We start from the raw sequence: 22,166 nt of genomic DNA, 5'->3' as shown, positions 1-22,166 counted from the left end.
GACTCCGGGCTCCCACGCTTCCTTTGCTGGCTGAGCCTGAGCCCCTTTGAGTGCAGGCCCTGTGCTCAATGTCGGGAGCAGTCTCCCCACATTGACCTTGAAGAGCAGCTTGTCTCCCTTCACCACAGAGTTGAGGATAAGAGTTCTGCTCCTCCCAGGCCTTACAAATGACTGCATTCTTGGCCTGCGGCTCCTGGAGCTTCATGCCTGTCACAGGAAAGGGTGGCAAATGTCTGTTCGAAGGGACCCTGCTTTTTACCCATAGATCGGGACTTACTCCCTTGCTGGTGGGGCTGAAACTTAAATGTGTTCGTCAGTCTCGAAGCTGGGAATGGAGCTGGTGATTCTAGACTCTCAGCAGGTGCTAAATGAAAGTTGGGGAGGAATGAGCCCTAAGTGGTTGTGTTTGTCACACTAACCCCATGCCCGCGGCTTCTCCCACAGCTCTGAGTCAGCAGGAGTACTGCCCTGTCTCTGGACAAACCGCAAAACCCAGCGCCTGCAGCGTGGCACCAAGGCCATCCAGGCCAGAAGCAGAAACTGGGTTGAAGCCAGATGGCGTGTCTCCTACCTTTCCTCTGACTTTAGGGGTGCATTTCCACTGCAGAAAACATTTGGGCACAGAGAACATTCTCTCAGCATCTTCTGGTCCCTCAAGAGGCCTGGAGGTCTGAGAATAGGGCACATCTGTATTCTATGGGGTGTGGGGCTAATCTAGTCTAATAGTTATCACTTCATACCTTGACGGGGAGGAAGAAAACTTAGGCAACCTAGTAAAGTGGAAATAACCTTTACTCTCCACCCCTCCCCCCACCCCGCACACCCCTGAGAAACTCTAAGGGAAGTTCAGAGTAACTATGAAAGGACACTTTTTAGTAGAATTTCACAGCTGAAATCATGTTCTGGTGGAGCATGGGGATGAATTAAAACGCGCTAGGAGAGACCAGGACCAGAGTTGATGGGAGACAGCTGGCGTCCTCTTGGTCAGGCCAGTGTGGGGGGCCCTCGGGAACCAGCTGGGGGCAGGGAAAGGCGGCAGCTGAAAGCATTACTTGGGGCTGATCAGCTTTTCCATCAACATGACATCATTCGACATGGCATGGACACAAGCTGCTAGAAGGAAAACCTGAAGACGGGAAATGTGCTGCTGGAGAGGCCCTAATCAGAACCGGCCCCTCCCGGCTGTGGGCTGGGCTGGCTTGCATTAGGGCCGGCTGCTGGCGAGCAGCCTGTCTGATGCGGGCCCTCCCATGGGGCTGAGCTGAGCAGGCTGATTGGCTGCTTCTCCGAATCTCCACCTTTCTGGGGGTCCTTTTCTGACACATGGGGGCTGGGTGCTGTTTGAAGCTAACAGGCGATTTCAGAGCTTCAGCAGGGTTTGTACTTTTTGCTGCTCTGCTGAGATTACCAACCCCTGCCCCCACGCCCCCAGGCAGGTTCCCATCCTGCATTTCCTGCTGACTTTTTTTCTACAAGAGAGTTTGATATGGAGGGGACTTCTTTTTGTGTATTACGCGAAATCTCAAAACAAATTTTAAAGCAAGCAGAAACACTAAGTCGACAGTTGGGAAGATGAGACCTTTCCAGAATGATTGAACTTGGTGAATTGGTTAATTTCATCCTTCTATGATTGTATACTTCAATTTTTTTTTTTAAAGATTTATTTATTTGTGCATACAGAACTGGGGTACAGGCCAGAGGCTCAGGGGTGGTGAGAGGCTTCACCAGAGACAGAGTGAGGAACAGAACAGGCAGACTGACAAAGTACACTGCTGAGGGGAGCAGCGGGCAGGTCAGGAGAGGTCTGCTGCGCCATGTGGTCACCTCTGGGGCAGGCGGGGATTGAACTCACGCAGAAGTGGCTTTAGATTCTCAGTGCTGTGCTTTAACCCGCTGCGCCCCCAGGGAGGGCCAAGTAGACTTCAACATTTTAGAAACATCTGATAGGTGGGAGGTTGGCATGCTCCCCCCCCCCCCACCTCCCATGGAGTATAGGGCTGTTGTGGCCTCCTCTCAGGTTCTGGCAACTGTGTCCCCTTCCCTTGGGTTGCAAGAGGGACTGAGTCAATGCTTTTGCAGTGACATGGGGCTTTGGGGGAACCATGGCTGGTGTTTGTGAAATAGCCAGCACAGTGCATGGCACGCACTAGGTGTTAGACTTACCCCTCTTTCCTGACTCCCTCCCTCCACCCCCAATCTTAACTCAGATTCTCCCAGAAGCGGTGCCTGCGTCAAAGGACCAAGTGCACATCATTGATTGGGGACGTGAGCCCAAGAAGCACCAGTAGGAAAGTGGGATGAGACAGGAAGGAAAGGCAGTTGCATAGTCAGGGTTTTCCAGAGAAACATAACCAGCAGCTGTATCTGTGTTGATAGTGCAGCTCATAGATTTTCTGGAAGCAAAATTCCTTCTTTTCAAGGGGACCTTCATCTTTTTCTCTTAGGATGAGGCTCACCCATCCTACTGATTAGGTGAGATTGTGGAGGCTAATTTACTTTTCCTGAGTCTACTGATTTATAGGCTAATATAAAAAAGATATCAGACGGTATCTAAAAAGATACCGTCATGGTGACATCCCTATTGGTGGTTTCCCAGCTACCTGGATAATGTGGCCTAGTCAGGTTGACACATCAACTGAAGCATCACAACAGCCAAATAGAGGTTGTATTATTGAGCAAGTTTTCACTGTGGGCAGCTGAAGCTGAATCCTGCTGGGGAGCCCAGCAAGTCTGTGTAGAACATACCACGCGGTTACCTCACCAGTCATGGGGTTATGGGTTAGCAAGGGCACCTGGGGACACACTGGTTCTCCTGCACATCTGTCCTGCTGTGCACACAGGCACAGACATCAGGGAAAGCTCCCGGGAACAGGGATGCAGGTGCTGGTAGTTGCACACTGGGCTGGACAGCAGAGAAATGCCAGAAGCCAAGAGGATACGGGTGGGGCACTGATACTATCTGCTCTGTCTTCCTGTGTTCATTTCCACCCAGGCTTTCTCTGAGCTCACCACTGGCAAGGTGGCTCAGCCTGCTATTCTAGCCACGACCCCCCCTTCCCTGGGGAAGGGCAGCCCGGTTCTTTCACCTGATGGAAGGCTAGTGCGGGGCTGCAGAGGTGACCTCTCTCAGATGTTGCCGCCGCCATGTTGGTTCATGCGGTCAAGACTTCTGGCTTGTTACACCAGTGGCTATCTCTAGCCCTGATCTTGCTTTGAAACTTACTTCTTATAACTACCCTTTTCTTACAGTTTGCTGTCGCTCCGGGAAATTGTGATTAGTGGGAAGTGGACTGTCTGGAGTTCAGTTCTAGATCTCTGCACTCGTTTGACACTGCTGTCTGCGCAGTAGAAATGTAAATTTTTGTCAGGTTATGTGTTGCAGAAATTAGGGAAGTTCTAGATGCAGCTCAGCCGAGCATGGTTCTCTGACTGGAGGGAGCCTTGTTCCCTTTAGGGAAAAAGATGAGCTTTTTGAGTTTGGTGGTCCCTCAGAGGGGATTGGCGATAAGCTTTGACATTCTACACAGTGGGTGATATGCAGAGGCTCTGTATTTTCCCTGTGAAGTCCTTTGTCACCTTTTTCATATCACATGGGATTATTGAGGTGACACAGCTTGGCCTTGGAAATTCAGCTGTTTGCTGAAATAAATAAGTTGGGGCAGATTCACCCTTGCTGACTGGAATCTGCCAGCTTGGCCTGGCAAGACCCCTGAGATGGCAGAGGCCTCAGAAAACCTTTCAGTGCAGCAAAACATGCGGGCAGCAGCTGCAGGTGCCTGTCCAGGCACACTTCTCTCTCCTTGTGCAGACTCCCCTGGTGGGTGATCCCTTTGATGGTGTTATAAGTAGGGTGATCCCTGCTGCCCAGCTTCACGTACTTAAGTGCCAGCAGGTAGTGAGGTGGCTCCTTACCTGGTGTGCGGAGTTGGGGCAGGGGCTGAGGCCTCCGCTTTCATACTGGATTGAAGTCTCTTCTGGTCCTTTTCTTCCACTTTTACAATGCCAGATTCCCCTGAATCCACAAATATCATTAAAAAATTGAGTCTTATAGGGGCAGTGAAATAAGTCTGTCAACATTAAAATTGTATTTACCTAATAAACACATTGTTACATTTCTATTTATAGTCTCTGAAGTAATGCAGTGAAGTCTTTGAGGTTGATCCAGTGTGTGTTCTATGTTGTGACCACATTTTTTAAGTCCCCGCTTGTAGCACCGTAGCTTCTGGCATGACGCACTGAGTGTTCAGGGGGCTCTCGGGACAGGGGGGTGACAGTCATGGTTTTGTGGAAAGGGTGGGTGCAGTGATCACCGTGCTCACTGCCTGGTAATAAAGTCAACTTCAGCTTTTGAGGTGCCACAAGTTTAAGTGCCATGATGATCCAGGTGCCTCCAGGTGACACAGCTTCGCCTTGGAAACTCAGCAAAACATGTTGCCATTCTTGTTCAGTGATGTATCCCCCTGTGCCACCCGGTGCCTGGCACAGGGTACTCAGGACAGCGGGTGATGTGTGTCCAGTAGATGCAGGCTTTACAGGCATGACCCTGTGAGGTGAGTCCAGCGGCAGGGTGGTGGTGCCCTTGTGCCGGTGCATTCACACAGCATTTTAGGAGACTGTGTTGCATGCAGCGTTGGGTCAGAGCCTTGGTTTTCTGTGTCAGCCTTTCAGGATAAACTGTGTTGGGCATTCTTATTGTTGATGTGAATTTTGGTTGTTCAGTTGATACATCATGAGATGTAAGTCAGGGAGAGCCATAAATGTGACATTCTGAGCATCACCAGGAAGGCAGGGGGTGTCCCGCTTCTCTCCTGGTGCCCAAGGGCTCTGGCTGACCTGTCTTCCTGGGAAGGCGCCATGGTCCTCTGTGAGGGAGGGATGAGATACTGCATAAAGTGCTGTCCTCTGAGGAGAGTGGAGTGACCTTGTGTCTGTGTCTCTGTCCCCACTAACATTTTGACCTTCTCCTTGACAGGCCTGAATTACATTCTGACGGCTGATGTGGCAAAAAAGGAGAAGGGCCAATTGCCCAGGGTCTACTTTATGTTGCTGGGGGAGTCCGTGGGTCAGGTCACAGAGAAGCTGCAGCTGGTTCACATGGAGGAGACATGTCATCACTACCTGGCCCACGTGAAGGTCAGTCTGTGTTCCCTTCTTTATCTTCAGACACATGTCGATCTCTACAGATGTTCATTTAAATCATTTTTATAATGTTATTATCTGTGCTCTTAAGTTCTAAGTTGTTGCTGCGGCACAAGCAGAACATCTATTTCTTCTGGAGTCTGACAGCCCTTTTATTTCTTGTGTTGGTCTCAGCCCTTGAGGGTGGTTAAGCCAGGCTAGGAGCTCTCTGGTTTGGCCTGGGTGGTTCCCACCCTTTCCCCTCTCTGAGGTGAGGCCCACTGGTCTCAGGAGTCATAGAAGCACATGTTTCAAGGTCTCTGACGATGCTGGATCACATTGCACCTGATGCCATTCTCACTGGTCCAGGACACATTAGCTCATAGTCATAGGTAAGGCATTTTAAAACTGGATGGATTAAGTTTTTCTCCCTTGATTACTCTTTTTCTTTCAGGAGTGCATTTTTGGCCCTTTTCCTCCCTCTCTCTAAATAAGCTTTCAAATGTTTTTTCCTCTTGAAAGAGTTTGTTAAATATACTTTGCTGCTGGTTCAGGAGGCGAGGCCTTGACTAGCTCCACAGTGGCCTCTGCATAGCAGGAGCTAGCAGGGTGGGAATCCTGGTAGTGGCCAGGACTGGCCAGCCATTGACCTGCAGGTGGAAAGCATAGGAGGTGTAACCTGGCCACACGGTGAGTGGAATGAATAAAGTTTGGAGTCAGACCTGGTATATGTCCAGTGGGATGAGCACTTTGATCTCTCGGCACTTCAGTTTCTGCGTCTCTGAAACGGACACGCTAATACTTAACCTTAACCTTGAAAGATGATCTTAATAATTAAGCATTACGTGATGAATGGACTCAAGGACCTTGCATGGTGTCTGACATGTGCACACACTCATTATTATTATTATTATTATTATTTGATTGTGCCAAGTTTTATTTCCAGTATTCTAACATTTCTGACCTACAAATATCAGTCTCAGGGGACTCAATGTAGTATTATTAGCCTATGAATTTCTGCATGATAGCAAAAATAGTGAACAAATTGGAGATGAAGTATCATTCTATTATTATATTAGTGCTGTAGCAGGAAAGTAACAGCTGCTTCTAGATGCTTCTGGGTTGTGTATGGAGAAAGACCCCACACATCCATGGCACTTGGTCTGGCTGAGGGCCTATGCGCTTGTGCCCCTGAGATGCTTCTCAGTGGGGATGGACAGGGTCCTATGCCAGGACTCGTGCTGGGGCCTGCCCAGAGCAGCTGCTCTAAAGGCTGGGGTGAAGGCAATTTATAAAGCAGTTGATACTCCTGTTAAGCCAGCCAGCCACCCGTCCCTCTAGGTCTTAGATTACATTGGCTCATGATGCCCTTGGGGCGGGTGGCCAGGCTCTCTTCAAACACTGCAAGGCTCTCGAGTGCCTGTGCTTGGTGTCTGCATGCTCCCTGGAGCCAGACCACCCAGGCCACCTGCCCTGGCTTCCTCATACTGGGTCTCTTCTGTAGGTGCTTTCCTGCAGGAACTCTAACTTATGCCTCTATGTGTGTAGCTACTACGGGCCCTGGCTTCGGGACTGAACCACTCAGAGTGTGCAGGCCTTGGCAGTGTGCCTCGGGGAACAGCGACAATGAGGTACAGGCTAGAGGTACAGGCTAGAGGCAGGCTTTTTTCTGTGGCAGCTTCTGAGGGTTAACTGCCCGGAGCTGTCTCTCCTGCTACTTTGACATCCAGAGTTGCCAGATTTAGCAAATAAACATACATAATTTCTAGTTAAATCTGCACTTCAGATTAACAGCAAATAATTTTTTTAACTGAACAAAGTAGGATAGTTTATTTTATTTTTTTCCTACAGTTTATTTTTACATCATTTTGTACATTTTTTCCCCCCATCACCAAGTCACCCGTGTGCCATCACCATAATCCCGTGCACTTCCCTCCCCAACCCCCTGTTTTTGATCCCATTCCCCACTCTACCCCCGCAAAATGTCTCTGGTATATGGTTGTTCATTATTTTTGTTATTTTCTCGCCTGGTCCATTATACTCCTGCTATGAGTGAAACCATCCAGTATTTTTCTGGCTTATTTCACTAAGCATGATCTCCATCCAAGTTGCTGCAAAAAACATGTGTTTCTCTTTTTTGGTTGCTGAGTAATATTCCATTGTATATATGTACCACATCTTTTTAATCCAGTCATCTACTTTTGGGCATTTGGGCTGCTTCCATGTTTTTCCAATTAACAGCAAATAATTTAAGACTATCTCTGAGTACATAGAATATACTTACACTAAAAATTACTGTTGACCTTTCACTTAAATGTTACTGGGGATCCTGTTGGAAGATCCATCTTCTCTAGTTCCTCCCATTCCACAAATGGCACCTCATTTAGACAACACATGACTGACAAGTAGAGAGATTGAGAATGTGGTCAGAGAACCTGGAGGCTGAGGCTGAAGTTCAGGAGAGAGTAAACAGACATATAAGTGATTATTTTGTTCATTTTGCAGAAGAATTAGAGTACAGATCTTCAGTGAACTTGGACCTGTAGAAATTTGGATGTTGTTATTGCCTGGCATGTTTCTCATGCCAGGGGATGGGGGGAAAGGTGCATGCCTCTGAGACTCTGTGGGTCAGGAGGCCAGGTCTCTTTAATTTAGGGAAGTCTCTTCTACCGATTACTGCCAGGACCATGGCAGAGGGCTGGGTGTGGGGCAGGACAAGGTGAATGCTAGTGAGTTGACTCTCCTCTGTGGGGGTGATCCAGCTGGCCCAGGAGACAGCCTGGCCTGAGTTTCTCTGGCTGTGGGAAAGCAGCTGTGGAAGCAGTGACTCTTGGGGGTGGGGGGTTTGAGGCAGGCAGCTAGGATGGGGGAGGGGTATGGTAGCTGGGCCTCCTCAGTGGAATTGGGGACAGGATGCTGGGGTGCCGTCAGGACTAGGAGAGCTTCATGCAGCCGCTGCTGCAAGTGAAACCTCTTCATAGAGCTGACTCTTGGCTTTATAGACAAGTGAAGGAAGATAAATAAAAGCGTTCTGGCTTATCGCACACCATATGGCCAGCAGAGAGGCCAGCGTGAGGGGCTGGGTATGTTTTGTTTAGGCTATCTTTAGGTATTTTTTTTTTAAAGCCTTTTCTGACTTTTTTTCTTCCTCTTATTCCATGGAAGTTTTTATTCCATACATGGTGATCTCAGAGTATCTCTGTTGTGGAAGACTGCTGCTCCCAGGCAAGCTGTCTTGGCCCACACTTGGTTCCATTCATGGCCCTGATGGCGCCTCCAGGAAGCACAGGTTGTCATCAGCCTCAGAGTCTACATGCCCAAGTTTCTCTCCCCACCACCCTCAAGCCAGTCAAGTTTGCTGCGGCTGGGTCTCCTTCTGCTAGTAAAGTGGGCTGGAGGGTTCTTGCAGTTCTCAGTGTCGCAGGTGAAAATGCACACACCTTCCTTGAGCCTCCAAACTCTCCCCCATATGACCTCAATTTGACTTTTGTCTACCTGGCACATGACTGGTGGCAAGTTGGGACCCCAGATTTGAGGGAAGCACACTTTACAGGGATCCAGGCATCCATACACACAAAGGCAAAGGAAGCAGACATTTAGAGTGAGATCTTTAATAGAATTAATGTCCTTAAAGAGGGAAGAGAGGCTGATCCTAATAATAGTTTTCCAATAAAATGCCCCAAATTACCTTATTTTACCTTGTGAAAATGTCCAGCCAAACAGGCTTGGTCCAAAGCAGGGCAGTCAAGGCTCAAAAGATTGTCACAAGTCTAAGATGCCTTCTGGTGGAAAGTAGTAGCAAGAAAGAGTTTAGCAGGTCTTAGAGAGCTGGGACAAAAGGAGACACCAGGTAATGGCTGCCATTTATCTCTTGCCTATGTGTATCTCTCAAGTGTCTGTGTCTCTCTCTCACATCCCTTCCCCAGCGTCTCAGGGTGCAGGTCGGGCAGTAGGAAACAAGGTCCCTAGCCTGCCTGCCTTCTGAGTTACATAGCTTCCTCTGACAACTCAGCTCTAACCCTAGACCCCAATAGATGCCCCACTCAGGAAGTCTGGGTCAAGGCCCACTGGGACGGGTAGTCCAAGATGGCACCATCAAGTGAGAGTGGGGAAAATGGCACCTCCCTTGCAGAGGTGCTTCTGTCACGCGTTCTAGTCTCACCTTTCTCATCACATGTGCCCTGAACTCTTCCCCAGGGGAGCAACCCCCTTTCTCCTGGAATATTCCTGGGCCCCGCCCTATTGTCGTTCTCCTGCTCACATTGGCATCTCTAGCCCTTCTCCATGATGGCCAGTTTCGGTCCTATCCATGTACAGTCACATACCATCTGTGTGCTTTTTGCCTTTTTTTTTTGGGGGGGGTCTCAGTTTGGGTCTCTGGAAGTCTTTCAGAGTCACTTTTTGGGAGGTGCTTGGCCTGCCCGCATAAGCGTGAGTGGAGTGTCCCTTCCTATGGCAGTCAGCTTCTCTTCCCTGCTCCAGACCTGACGGAGGGCTTGTTAAAGCCCCTAAAGAGGGCAGATGGAAGGGCCCTGAGGTGGCCATGGACCTGTGTTCTGAAGAGGACAAACCTCTCAGCCATCAAGTGCCCAGGAAAATCTGGGGAGGATTGTCTCCACTCCTGCCATTGGCTGTGTGCCTTTGGCAGGCTCTTTCTCTCTTGGGTGCACAGTGACCTGGATGTTTGCTAAAGGGTTCTGGTCATGCTAAGGAGTAGGAGATGCATTTGGGAGACCATGCTGGTAGTAAACACTCTGAATGTGGCCTGCTTTGACCAACCTTCCTTTTCAAATTTAGAACTTACATACTCATCATTAGAGTAATTCCCTTCAGAAATCATCTTTTAGTAGTTCCTATTTTGCAGTTTCCTCCTGTACTTATTCACTCTTAACATTGGAGATATAATTGACGTCTAACAATTAGTTTCAGGTGTATTGCATAATGAATTGATATGTTTGCGTTACAAAATGATCACCACAATAAGTATTTGACATCTATTATCGCACATAATTACAACTTTTTCCCTTTTAATAAAATCTTTTAAGATCTGTTCTCTTTACAACTTTCAAATATACAAGGCAATATTATTAACTGTAATTATCGTATTGTATGTTACATTGACAAGAATGATGTATTATATAACTGAAAGTTTGTACTTTTTGGCCACTTTCTTCATTTCAATGACACACCCCTATTTCACTTCTGGTAAGCACCAGTCTATCTGATCTATGAGTTCATTTTTTGTTCTAGATTCTACATGTAAACGTAGTTCATATTCACTTTACTTATTTCACTTAGTGTAATGCCCTTACGGTTCATTATTGAAACTGGTTGAATTTCCCTTTTATGGCTGAATATTCCATTGTGTATTTGTGTTTCTTCTGTTCCCTGTATTTCCTTTATCCATTCATCCACTGATGATTAAATTGAGATTGACTATTGTATATAATACTACAAGGAACATAAGTGCAGATATCTTTTTTAATTAGTGTTTTTGTTTCCATTGAATACTCAAAAGTAGAATTGCTAGATCACATGGTAGTTATATATATTTTTAAAGATTTATTTATGTACACAGAACTGGGGTACAGATCATAGGTGCAGGTCAGTGAGAGGATTCACAAGAGACAGAGTGGGGTGCAGAAAAGGGAGACTGATGAAATACACTGCTGAGGGGAGCAGCAGGTGAGGCAGGAGAAGCTTGCCTCACCATGTGGGTCACCTCCCTGGCCGGGCATCGAACTCACACTCCATAGTTGCAGCTAGCTCTGAGTGCTGCACTTCAACCCACTGCGCCACCAGGGAGGGCCCAGTAGTTATATTTCAAAAAACTCACTTTTTTGCTATAGAAAACTTTGGGAGTTAATTTGAATTTTGGAAGCAGCAAGACTTCTGTGCAATGCTTTCTAGTAGAGAGTAATATATTGGGATGAGATATGATAACACAGAAATAAGTGGTAAAGAATTTAGTTACCAAGCTCCTTTTGAAAGTGACTCTAACTAAAAGAAGACTATTGTATGTGTAATATTCCCAAAACATACAAAGAAATAATGCTCCAACATGAATTGAGTATTTATTGCGTGCCAGTCTTTGTCAGTTACTACTTTTAATCTTTTCTCCTCACTATCGTGAGGGGTACTTGTTCATTTTATTTTCATGTACCTTTGAGAAGACAAGGCACAGGGGAGCTAAGAAGCTTATTCAGTGCTTACAGCTAATGGTAGCAGAGGTTGGATGTGAACCAAGTTCAGTTGCAAGTTCAGTTTCCAAGCTGCACTCTAACACCTCTCATCTATAGAATTTGGAGTTAGGTTCTAGGCACTCCTTTGAGGGCTGTAGATAGGTCAAGAGGGTAGGCAACTGGCCTAAGTTTGCAGAACTAGCAGAGGCTTTAGGGGAATGCTTATGCTAGCAGAAGTAGCAGCTTTCGAGCAGTGGTATGCTACTAATGGGTAACAAGCTAGCAATGAGGGGGTCAGAGTGGGGAAGCGATACCTTGACTTAGGCATTTTGCCAGCTCTCCGGTATAAGTATTCCCACCATAGCTGACTGGCAGCTCCCAATGTGGCATCATGGAGTGTGGCGTTAAGAAGAAATGCGCAATAGCACACCATTGTGCGGAATTCCCACCCTGTGTTCATTAGAGACTGCAGTAAGTCTGAATAGACTCAGGAACATAAACAGTAGTGTAGCAAAAACAATTAGGAAGTGATAAGCTTTGGTCATTTATTACCTTTAACTTATTTTTTTTTTATTGTAAGTTCATGCAATTCTGTAACTACTGGCTCATAAACTTCCCAAAAATCTAGCAGCTGATTTTTGCAGGCCAGCCGTGACAGCCTTTTTGCCTGTTGCATCATTACCAAGTGGGTCCTATCACTCAGGTCAGGATTACCTGATAATGGTAGGTCTGATAATGGAGTCTTGTCTTCTTTTTTTCCTGTGGCTTTTTACATTGACAAATAATAGGAAAGTAAATTAGTGGGGTCAGTTGAACTGGCATCTACAGGTTTTATATTTGTATGTTTAGTTCAGACATACTTTGTATTTCTCCAAGATTATTAAATAGTTTTATAGTTTGAGTTTGTATTAAAATAACGGAGAAAGTTTTCACATCTTGAGCTTGCCATCCCTCACCCTCATGTATCCATGCTGAAGAGTGACCAAGGCTAATTGTTGAGATTGCTTGAGGGAAGAAGAACCAGGGGAAGGTACATTTTACCTCCCTTGGGACGCCTGAAACACTGGGCGTCTCCTCGCTTCTTGAGACTGAACTGGGTCCTGAGTTTGGTTAGTGTGGGTGAACTGTGCCATCCTTCTACCCTGCAAGCGTCTTGATCCAGTAGAATCTACTTGATCTCCCCTTTTCTCACTTGTTGTTATTAGAACAGTAGATCAAGGTGATCCAAATCCTCTTATTCTTTTCCTTTCTCTCTGTTCCTTCTGGGGGCATCCATTCCCAGTTCTCTGGTCTACGTGTCCCCATGTGGTCTAAGCAGCAGCAGGCCTTGGGTCATCCTTTGTGTGGTGACTGGCTCCTCAGCACAACCTGAGGGCTGCCTCAACCAGGCCACAGAGCCTTGCCATCTCTTCTGCAGTTACAGCATTTGTGTCTGAGACATGTTCAGCTCCATGTGGAAGGCCCCACACTGGCCTCTGAAGATGGGTGAGCACAGTGAGCTCACCCATGATATTTTCCTGCAAAGGCAGTGACCCACAGGCCAGCTCCTGGGCAGCCAGGCTCATCCCCCTGGCTCAAGTCCAGACTATGTGGGGGTGGTGATCAGCAGAAGGGGAAGTGGGAGGAAGAGTGCTCCCCCTTGATGCAGTGCATCTTATTGAGATAAGATGTGGATAAAAACATCCCTTAGAGGGTGATGACTCTATCTGGTTCAGGGTGGCAGTGGGGAGTGTGTCTGGAGAATTCCTCTCCTAAGGAGAGAGTCCAAGCCAGCTAAGATTTCCCAAGGATCAGTGAAGTCTCATACTTTCAGACCTGTTCTCCCATGGCATTCCCAAGATCCCTGGGTCCATGTCAGAAGTCCATAGTAGACCACCCGTGCTAAACCTGGAGTGTTACCTGTGTATGGCAAGAGCCAACATCATTAGTGGTTATACAACAGAATTTTTTTTTTTTAATGAAGATTTATTTATTTGTGCATACAGAACTGGGGTACAGGCCAGAGGCTCAGGGGTGGCGAGAAGCTTCACCAGAGGCAGAATGGGGAGCAGAACAGGCAGATCCACGAAGTTCACTGCTGAGGGGAGCAGCGGGCGGGTCAGGAGAGGTTGAAACGCCATGTGGTCACCTCCGGCAGGCAGGAATCGAACTCATGCGGAAGTGGCTTTAGTTTCTTAGTGCTGTGCTTTAACCCGCTGCACCACCAGGGAGGGCCACAACAGAATTTTTTTTTTTTTATAAGAGAGGTTTTATTCCACTTTGATTATTTTTTGTTTACATTTTTAAAGTTTTTTTTTTTTTAATTGACTTAACTCTAGGATCCTTCAAATTAGGTATTGCCACGAAGTGCACCCACCTCCAAATCACCTGTGGTCCACCACCACAGGCACCCTCCCCTCTTTGTTCTTATTCTTCCTGCCCACCCCTTACCACCTCTGGAGCCTGGAAATTAAATGACATGTTACTGTTAGCTGTTGTACAGAACTTTACTTAAATGTCAATGGCTGTCCTAAAGTCCTTTATAACAAAAGAAAATCCCAGATCGTGGGATACATTTGGTTGTCTGATCTCATTAGTTTGCAACAGTTTGATGGCCTTGCTCTTTCATGACCTTGACAGATAGGTATTTTATAGAAGTTTCCCTTTACACTTTGGCTTGTCTATTTCATCATGATTAGGTTAAGTAAATACATTTTCTTTAGGAATACTGCAGAATAATTATGTCATATGTATGTGAGAACATATACATCACGAAAGAGTATACACTTTAACTCCTATTTCACTACGACTTTCCAAAGTCAGTTGCCTTCACTAAAATAGGGCTTTGCTGTTTGAAGGATGTAATTGTAATCATAGGATAGTCAGCCCCACAGCCTCTCTTCTCAGTCCCCTGGCATTCCCTGGGCACTCCTAGAAAGGTGATTAACGGGTCATTCATGGAGCTCCAGTCCTGTGGTGTCTGCAAGCAGTGCCCAGCACTTTTACATCTAACACCAGGAGCTCCATCCACGTGCCAGGCATCAGAACTGTGGCTGCGGGTGCTTTTGCACACTGAGTGCCCTTTCTAACATCAGAAAGCAAAGTAGCTCATGGATACAGTTCTCAAGAATACATTCAGGAAACAGGTACGGGGGTCTACTTTGTGCTAGGCTGTGTAGGCCCAAGGCTCATTCTGTGAACAGAAACCCTTGCCTTCAGGAGCTGACTTATAGTGGAGTGAGACAGCAGTAGATATAATAAACAGGAAATTAAAGTATGTTAGCTGATGAGAGCCAGGGAAAAAGAAGTGGAGGAAGGCTGGGAGTGCCAATTGGTGTGAAGCAGGTCACCCCAATGGGCACTCCCAGCCTTCCTCCACTTCTTTTTAGAAGGTGACATTTAGAAGGTGACATTTGAGCAAATACTTGAAGGAGGTGGGGAATTAGCACAGTAGATTCCTGGAAGAAGTGTTTACACAGGCTCTGAAATGTTCAATGTGTTTGAAGGGGCAGGGGAGGCGGAACGGGGGGTGAGGAGGTCTGAGCAGTGGTGAGGCCACCACCTCACATCAGGCCTCATAGGCCTTTTTCCTTATCTGGGTGTCGTGGGAGCCATTCAAGGGAACTGAGCCGAGTAGTGTGACTTCCGTTTTAAAAGAATCTCTGGCTACTGTGTAGAAATGGACTGTAGAAGGGGAACAGAAGCAGGGATGTGGGTAGGAGACTGAGTGGCTCTGCCTGGAGGTGATGAGATGTGTTTGGATTCTGTTATGTTTAAAGGTGGATCCTAAGTGTTTCACTGCTAGAGCTGAAGGAAAGAGGTGTCAGCCATGACTCCAGAGTTTTCATCCTGAGTAACTGAAGGATGGAGTTGTTGTTGGTTTTGTCTTTCCAATGGAGTAGGCAATGCTTCAGGTGGACCAGGTTTCGGGGGGAAGACCTGGAGTTCATTTTCAAACACACTGAATTTGAGGTCCCTATCAAAATTGAAGTGGAGTGCTATGTCTGTGCCTTGTTAGTGTGCATAGTGTTTTGGGTTGGAGTCATCCACAGATAAGTTGTGTTTAAAGTGATGAGCTTTGATAAGATCACCAAGGGAGTGAAATACAGAGTATCAAGGATTTTGCTGTGGACATTCTAACACTAGGAATACCTTTTCCTCGTGGCCCCATGATGGCTGCTAAAGTCCAGCCACAGAGTCTGCTTTCCGTGTAGGAAGAAAGGGGAAAAGCATGTGATCTGAGTCCCCTTTAAAGACCTTCCAATGATTTCTACTAATAACTCATTGACCATGGTAATGTAAGGGAGGTTGGGAGATAGTGGTTTTAGGTGGGCACCTTACAAATCCCAGTAGCATAGTTATCCTGTCCAGTAGAATGTACTGCTGTGCCAGAAATATACTGTATCTGTACTGTCCAATATGGTAGCTTCTAACCCCATTACCACTCAACCCTTGAAATGTTGCTGGTGTTATCGAGGAATTAAGTTTTCATTTAATTAAGTTTAAATAGAATTAAGCACATGCGCCTAGTAGCATCCATCTTGGACAGTGCAGATAGTAAAGCTTGATCATGAAAATGGGGATGGCACTGGCACAGGCCATTTAAAGGTTTTGTTACAGGGGAACATGGAGTTCTCATAGGGCCAATAAAACCTCACTAGCCACATGAAAATATAAATAACTGGGTTGAGTCAGTTTGACCATTCACTTTGCCCTTGTACACACTGGCTGAAATTTTAAGAATACAGTAGGACATTGTCTCTCTCTCTCTAGGGTTTCCAGGTAACTGAAAACTTTTGAAGGGTTATTTTGTAGCGTATGTATGCACACACACACACACATATCGTATTCACACAATCGTGCATCTTGCATTTTCTATATTCTTTTTGGCATGATATTACATGAAAAGTGGCAGTGTAGGGAATTGGAGTGGAATTGCTGGATCAAAAGGAAGGGCATTTAAGGTTTGAGACATAGTACAGAATCACCCTGCCTCTGCTCTGCCCAGAATCACCCTACTACAGAATCTCCATTGCGTACAGTCTTTTTTAACTTAGCATTTGCTAAACACATGAATTAAAGCACTTTACTTCAAATGACATGGACTGGGCTGGGCAGGTCTGTTTGTGGTCAGCCACATAGTCTTAGCTACGTTGCTTTTACTGCTGAATTTCAGTTTCCTCAATTGAAAATGGGAAGAATACCAACTTCATCGTGGAGAGTCAGTAAACATTGGCCCCTTTCCCTTCTCTACCCTGTAAATCTTTCACCTAGCTGCCTCTGTGTTTCAAATGGGTCAAAACTCATTTCATAGGTGCTTGGGGGATTTTTTTTTTTTTTTTTTTAGTGATTAGAAGCAGATGGTGAAAGAAAGTAGAAAGTATGGAGCAAACATGAAATATATATGGAAGGAGAGTAGGGCAAATGGTAACACAGCTCTCCTAGCTGACATCATCTCCATGAGGATCAGAGCAAGTCAGCTGCCCAGTTATCTTCATGAGCAGGTTTATAGAGCTCCTCCAGTCAGGAATTAACGTGCACACCAGTTACCCAGGAACCTCATTAAATGCACATCCTCGTGTAGCAGGTCTGGGATGAATTTCTAATGAACTCCCCCATGATGTCACTGCTGCTGGTTCACAGATCACCTTCTGCAACCCGAGATGCTGAAAGACATAGGCAGCAAGAGTGACAGGTAAGAGTCAAAGGATGAAGACTGTCAGCTGACACTCAGGCTGAGTCCTCTCCACTTGCAGTGATGCTGGAGAGGTCCTCGTCAGTGAACTGAGCTATGGCTTCGGTAGTAGCTTCTGTTTTTTTGTGACCTTGTGTGCCACCCCGGTTCTTGCTGATGCTTGGCAATCGAGTTGTGTCCCCTCTAGGAGGTTTGGTGTGGGCTGCAGCTTCTACACCGTCCACACTGCTAGCAGTGATTAAACACTGATCAGGATCTTTTCAGCAGTGCTGTTGACCTTCTCAATTGGGGACAAAATGTCAGAAATCTACTTCTCTTCCCCAAAGATCGGAACTTTTTGACGTACAACCACTTGTTAAGCGGAATAAAATCTAAATTTCCTTTACCCCCTCTCCTTTTCTTGAGCTTGCTCTCCTGATGGGTGAACAGAGTGGAAACCAACTTGGAGGTGATGTGGGTTTTTCCTGCTTCTGTGAGAATCCAGCCCCGTGCATTTTCTCCCCTGGCAGAACACAGCAGGTCACAGCCTCCTGGGCAGCCTGTGGATGAAGATGGTGCATTTGCTGGGTTTAGTGAGTGTGGGCGGGAGAAAAGGGTTCTGTCACGAAGGAGCTCCTATATGGAAGAACACTACTTTTGAGAAACTGTCTATAGGGAACTTTTGGGCTGTTCTCACAAAATAGACCTGACCCTATGTTATTAGCATTGGCATAATGGTGGACCCCAGAAAAAAATCTATCCGTGTGGGTCCCAGGAGCGTTGTGTGAAAAGAGTGATAGAAATTTGCTGCTTCTAAATATTTCAGGGCTGTGTAAATAAAAATCAGTAGCAATAACAGCAATCATAGCTTTTATCAAATATTGAGTATGTGCTATGTGTTTCACATACACATTTAGTCCTTAGAAGAACCCAGTGACATAATTACTAATAGTATAAATTAAAATAAAACTTGATTGCAGAGATGAATCTATGAGCTTTTTATTTTATTTTTTAAAAAGATTTGCTATTTATACATACAGAACTGGGGTACAGGAGCAGTGAAAGGATTCACTAGAGACAGAGTGGGGAGCAGAGCAGGCAGATCAACAAAGTACACTGCTTAGGGGAGCAGCAGCAAAAAAGGAGAGGTCTGCTGAGCCATGTGGGTCACCTCTGGGGCTGGGGATACAACTCAAACCCAAGCATCTGTGGCAAGCTTCTCAGTGCTATGCTTTAACTTTCTGTACCACCAGCGGGTTATGAGCATTTAATTTACCCAACAACTTGGTTAGTAGCAAAGTCTTGAGTTTAATCCTATGTGGTAATTGAATAGTTCTGTGACCTTGGACAAATTTTGTGACTTTAACACCATGGTCCACAAGAAATGATGACTACTAGAATTACTAACAAATTGATGTAAGGCCTCTGGGAGGCCTGTTCTAGGTGAGTCAGTGTTTTGTTTCCCATGCTAGTTGGAATCATGCCTCCCAGGAGCCTCTGCTCATGTGTGTGCTGGCTCGTGTGTCCGTAGCTCCTAGCTCCTGTGCTCTGTAGCAGAAGAGTCAGGTGGGTTCAGAGTAGAGGCCTGGGTGAATAGAGTTTCTATTTCCTTTGTGTTGATCTTCCACCTGGTTTTAGTCTCAGCTATATAAAAAGTAACAATCACTTATTTTTTGAGGAACTAGAAGTCTGGTTCATACATTCAGTCCTCCAAGAAGGTCTCAGCTGCCAGGCTCTCCTGGGTGCAGGGCAATGAAAATAAAACAAGCTTAAGAACACCTGCTTTGACAAACAGGTTTTGTACCTGCATTGGGAGTACTGTCTCACTCAGCCACTTCTGAACTTGGCTCCTCTCACCCCAGAATTGTGCATTTTCAGTTTATGTGTGATCCGTGACTGTTGCCCTAGTGTGTCCCTGACTGTTCTGGTAGTTGTTAATGGCATCTTTCACTCTCAATACCTTCAGTTCAGAGGAACATCTGCTGTGGCCTCGACACTGCACTGAGCCCAGGGAGATGGAGGCTGATGGGACACAGCCACACTCGGGGGGATACTTTCGGCTGTTGCAGCATCTGCTCTCTGTGCTGTGACCTGGCAAGTCAGCATGTCCGGAGCCGTCCAGACATCTTGCTTTTCTCTTGTGCTTCCTCCCTACCCCTTCCACCTTGGCTACTTGCTTCCCTGTCCAGACCAGCTTCGAGGCTTCCTCTCCAGGATGACTGCCCACTGCCCCAGTTCTTTTGCCACCTTCCCCTCTCCCCCCCTCCCCCCCCCCCCCCCCGGGTTTCCCTGGCTTCCCCCACCCTCCCAACCTGTGTTACTTGGTATCTTTAGTTGGCTCAGTGCCATTATAAGAGTGCTGCAGAGCAGTAGGTTTAAGCCACAGAAACCCATTTCTCAGAGCTGGGGAGGCTACAAGTCAGAATCAAGGTGTTGTCAGGTTCAAGCTCACCCAAGGCTTCTCTTTGACTTGCTGCCTGATGAGGACACCAGTGTTTGGGGTGAGGGCCGCCTCTGAGGCCTCCATTCTTACCTTTCTTACCTCCTCATTACCCTATCTCTAAGCGCAGTCTAAGTTACCAAGGAGTTGGGATTTGACATGAATTTTTCTGGGGGGAGCACAGTTCAGCCTGTAACACTTAGGTCCTTGCATTTTTCTCCTCTCTTAGATTACTAGTTCTTTTAGGGCAGGGAGGGTGCTTATGACCATTGGTACTGTCACTCTGGACCATGCTTTTATGGAGTAAGACCTCAAATGCTGTCAAATATTGAGCTTTCCGGGTCATTTCTTCCTTACTGTCTACTTCAGAGGCTGTGTAAAGAGTCAGTAGGCTGAATTTCAAAGCAGTTTTGTTCTGATGTAATGAATCAATTCTGAACCTGGAATGAATTTGGTAGATGATACTGTATGAACACATACATCATAACCATTCTGGGGTCATTTATTTAAAAAAGTAAGGCACTGCTGGATCATCTCTTGCCTCGTGTATAAACAAAACAGGGACAAGGCAGGGTCTTGGATACTTACCCCTCGATTTTTGGAGTAAGTATAAAACGAGACGGTGATTATTAAGTGCTAAGCTCAGTACAGTGGAAAATATGCAAACACGTTATATGCAAGAGCCGTCTAACTCACTGAGCTGGACTTTCCAGCCAGGTGTCCTCATGGTCTCTTTTTAACCTTGGTGATTTTGCTTTCTCTTTGCTCAGTACCAGAGCTCCCAGGTGGTGATTGTGGAGTGGTGTGTGTGCTCCATCCCAGATTGAGGGAGGGACCCTACAGTTTCAGGAAATGGTTCAAGGCTGTATGACCTTCAAGAAAACCACACAGAACAATTGTCCTGTGTGGAAAGGCAGCTCTGGGGCTCACTGTGATGCCTGTTGGCCTGCTGCCATGGGGTCGACTTAGAGGAGGGGACCTACACCTCAATTCCAAGGCAGGGGTGCCTTCCTTCCTTCTATCCAGGATGAGGAGTTGTTGCTCTAGAGTTCCCAAACTCTAGAGCAGTGCTGTGTGATAGAAATTTTGTACAGGTCATATAGAGGGTTTTGTATAGATATTTATTGATAAATATATAAATTTTATCATGACTGCATTGAAAAAGTTAGAGGAAACAGGTGAAGTTAATTTTAATAACTATTTCACACTATTTCTATAAGATGTCTCATTCAGCATGGAATCAGCTTTTGCTGTGCTGGGTCTGAGAATCAGTGTGTTGTACCCACATTTGATTGCTCATCAGACACACACAGTGGACAGTGGCCACATGTTGGACAGTGCGGATCTGAGACCAAACCTCTCAGTTTCTAGGGGATCCTGGAATGGCTGCAGGAACCTCAGTGTGAAATCATCTATGCAGATACTTTTCCTTCCCCAACTAATAGTAGAAGGACAGCTTCCCTCATCTCGGATTCTGAGAAACATTTTAATTTTCTGGAGATTGCCTTCATTCATAGGAAACATGGTTCTGGATTCCTAACGAGTTCCTGGCACCCAAGTGTTCATGGACATACTGATGCATCTGCAGAAGTTTTTTGAATTTCGCAATGTCTTGCCAAGCCCCAGGGACTGCCACCCCCATAACTCCAGAGCTCTCACGTGGTGTGGTAGCACAGCCTGCTGGTGCCGTGTGCTGTCACACTTTCTGCTTAACTGCTGGTGACTTTGAAGGGACTCCTGGGGCCATGTTGGCGAGAGCAGGCTGAGCCAGTGGGTAAAGAAGTGCTTGGGACTGGTGAGGCTCATGCTGCTGGTGTCTGAACTTCTCACCCACAGGACAGAGGCTCATTTGTCAGTCCTTTAACACCTGGGGGCTTGGAGACTGTGAGAGGTGGATGAGTCAGCGAGCACTGTTCCTGGCTAGGTGCTTCCTGTGTTGAGGTCAGGCCATCAGCATGTCCTGTGTGCCACAAATAATGCTCTCCACCTGTATGGGGTGCCTGGGAAAGGCCTCCTTCCTTCAGCAACTCTGTCTGCACAGCAGCTGTTCTTCTGGTTCCTCCTATTCTTGCAGAAAAGGCCATGGACGGGGCATGGGGGCCATGGGGGCCTCTCTTTTCTCTACCACCTGGCTGGAGAAGACTCCATGGAGCTGGCATGTGAATTGTTGGGTGGTGCAGAGAACCTAAAGTCCTTCCTTATGCTGAACCAGAGTTCCTTTGTGTATTCACAGGCCCTCCTGGTTGTGCTCCACAGCCACAGGTATCCATGGGTCTTGCCCCACCAACACCCACTTCCTGTTTCCTCTGGAGTTCAATTCCTTTGTGTCTCCCATTTGTTATTCCATTGGTGAATTATTTTTACTCCTTTCTTTCTCTGTATTTGAACTTTTCTCCCCCACATCCTACAAAGGTCAGGGAAAATAAAGGAGAAGAAACAAATCAGACAGTTTTGCGCCTTATCAACCACAGTGTAGGAAGATGCCTGTCACAAGGATGTTAGATGGATGTGCATTTCCTTCCTGTCAGCCAGTTCCCTTGCACTGCTTGGTAGAGTCCTGTCGTCTGGAATTGCAGCTGGCTTGATTCTTCGGCCATGTGTTGGTCTGGATAAAAGCACCCGAAGGGTCTCCTTGGGGCTTTTCTGAATTTGACATTTGCTACTCTTTCATCTTACGCTAACTGGGGATGGATGTCCTTTCTCTATTCACTTGGTAAGAGAAATGTTAGCAGATGTATCCTTACTGGATTAAATTAATGAACCAAAAAATTCC

General features: G+C 46.5%; 1 protein-coding gene across 1 annotated transcript in view; it reads left to right on the top strand.

The window, feature by feature from the left end:
* The window catches only part of ITGA9 (integrin, alpha 9), a 263,996-nt gene that overhangs the window by 69,877 nt on the left and 171,953 nt on the right, over positions 1–22,166 (top strand). The window contains exon 16 of the mRNA XM_004676316.2: positions 4,973–5,133. Within this exon, the coding sequence (XP_004676373.2) occupies positions 4,973–5,133 (161 nt within the window). The remainder of the gene's footprint in view (positions 1–4,972; positions 5,134–22,166) is intronic.

The sequence above is a fragment of the Condylura cristata genome, unplaced genomic scaffold (genome assembly GCF_000260355.1).
Source record: "Condylura cristata isolate star-nosed mole 26May11 unplaced genomic scaffold, ConCri1.0 scaffold00004, whole genome shotgun sequence".
In the NCBI taxonomy this organism is placed as follows: Eukaryota; Metazoa; Chordata; class Mammalia; order Eulipotyphla; family Talpidae; genus Condylura; species Condylura cristata.
This window is presented reverse-complemented; position numbering and strand designations above follow the sequence as displayed.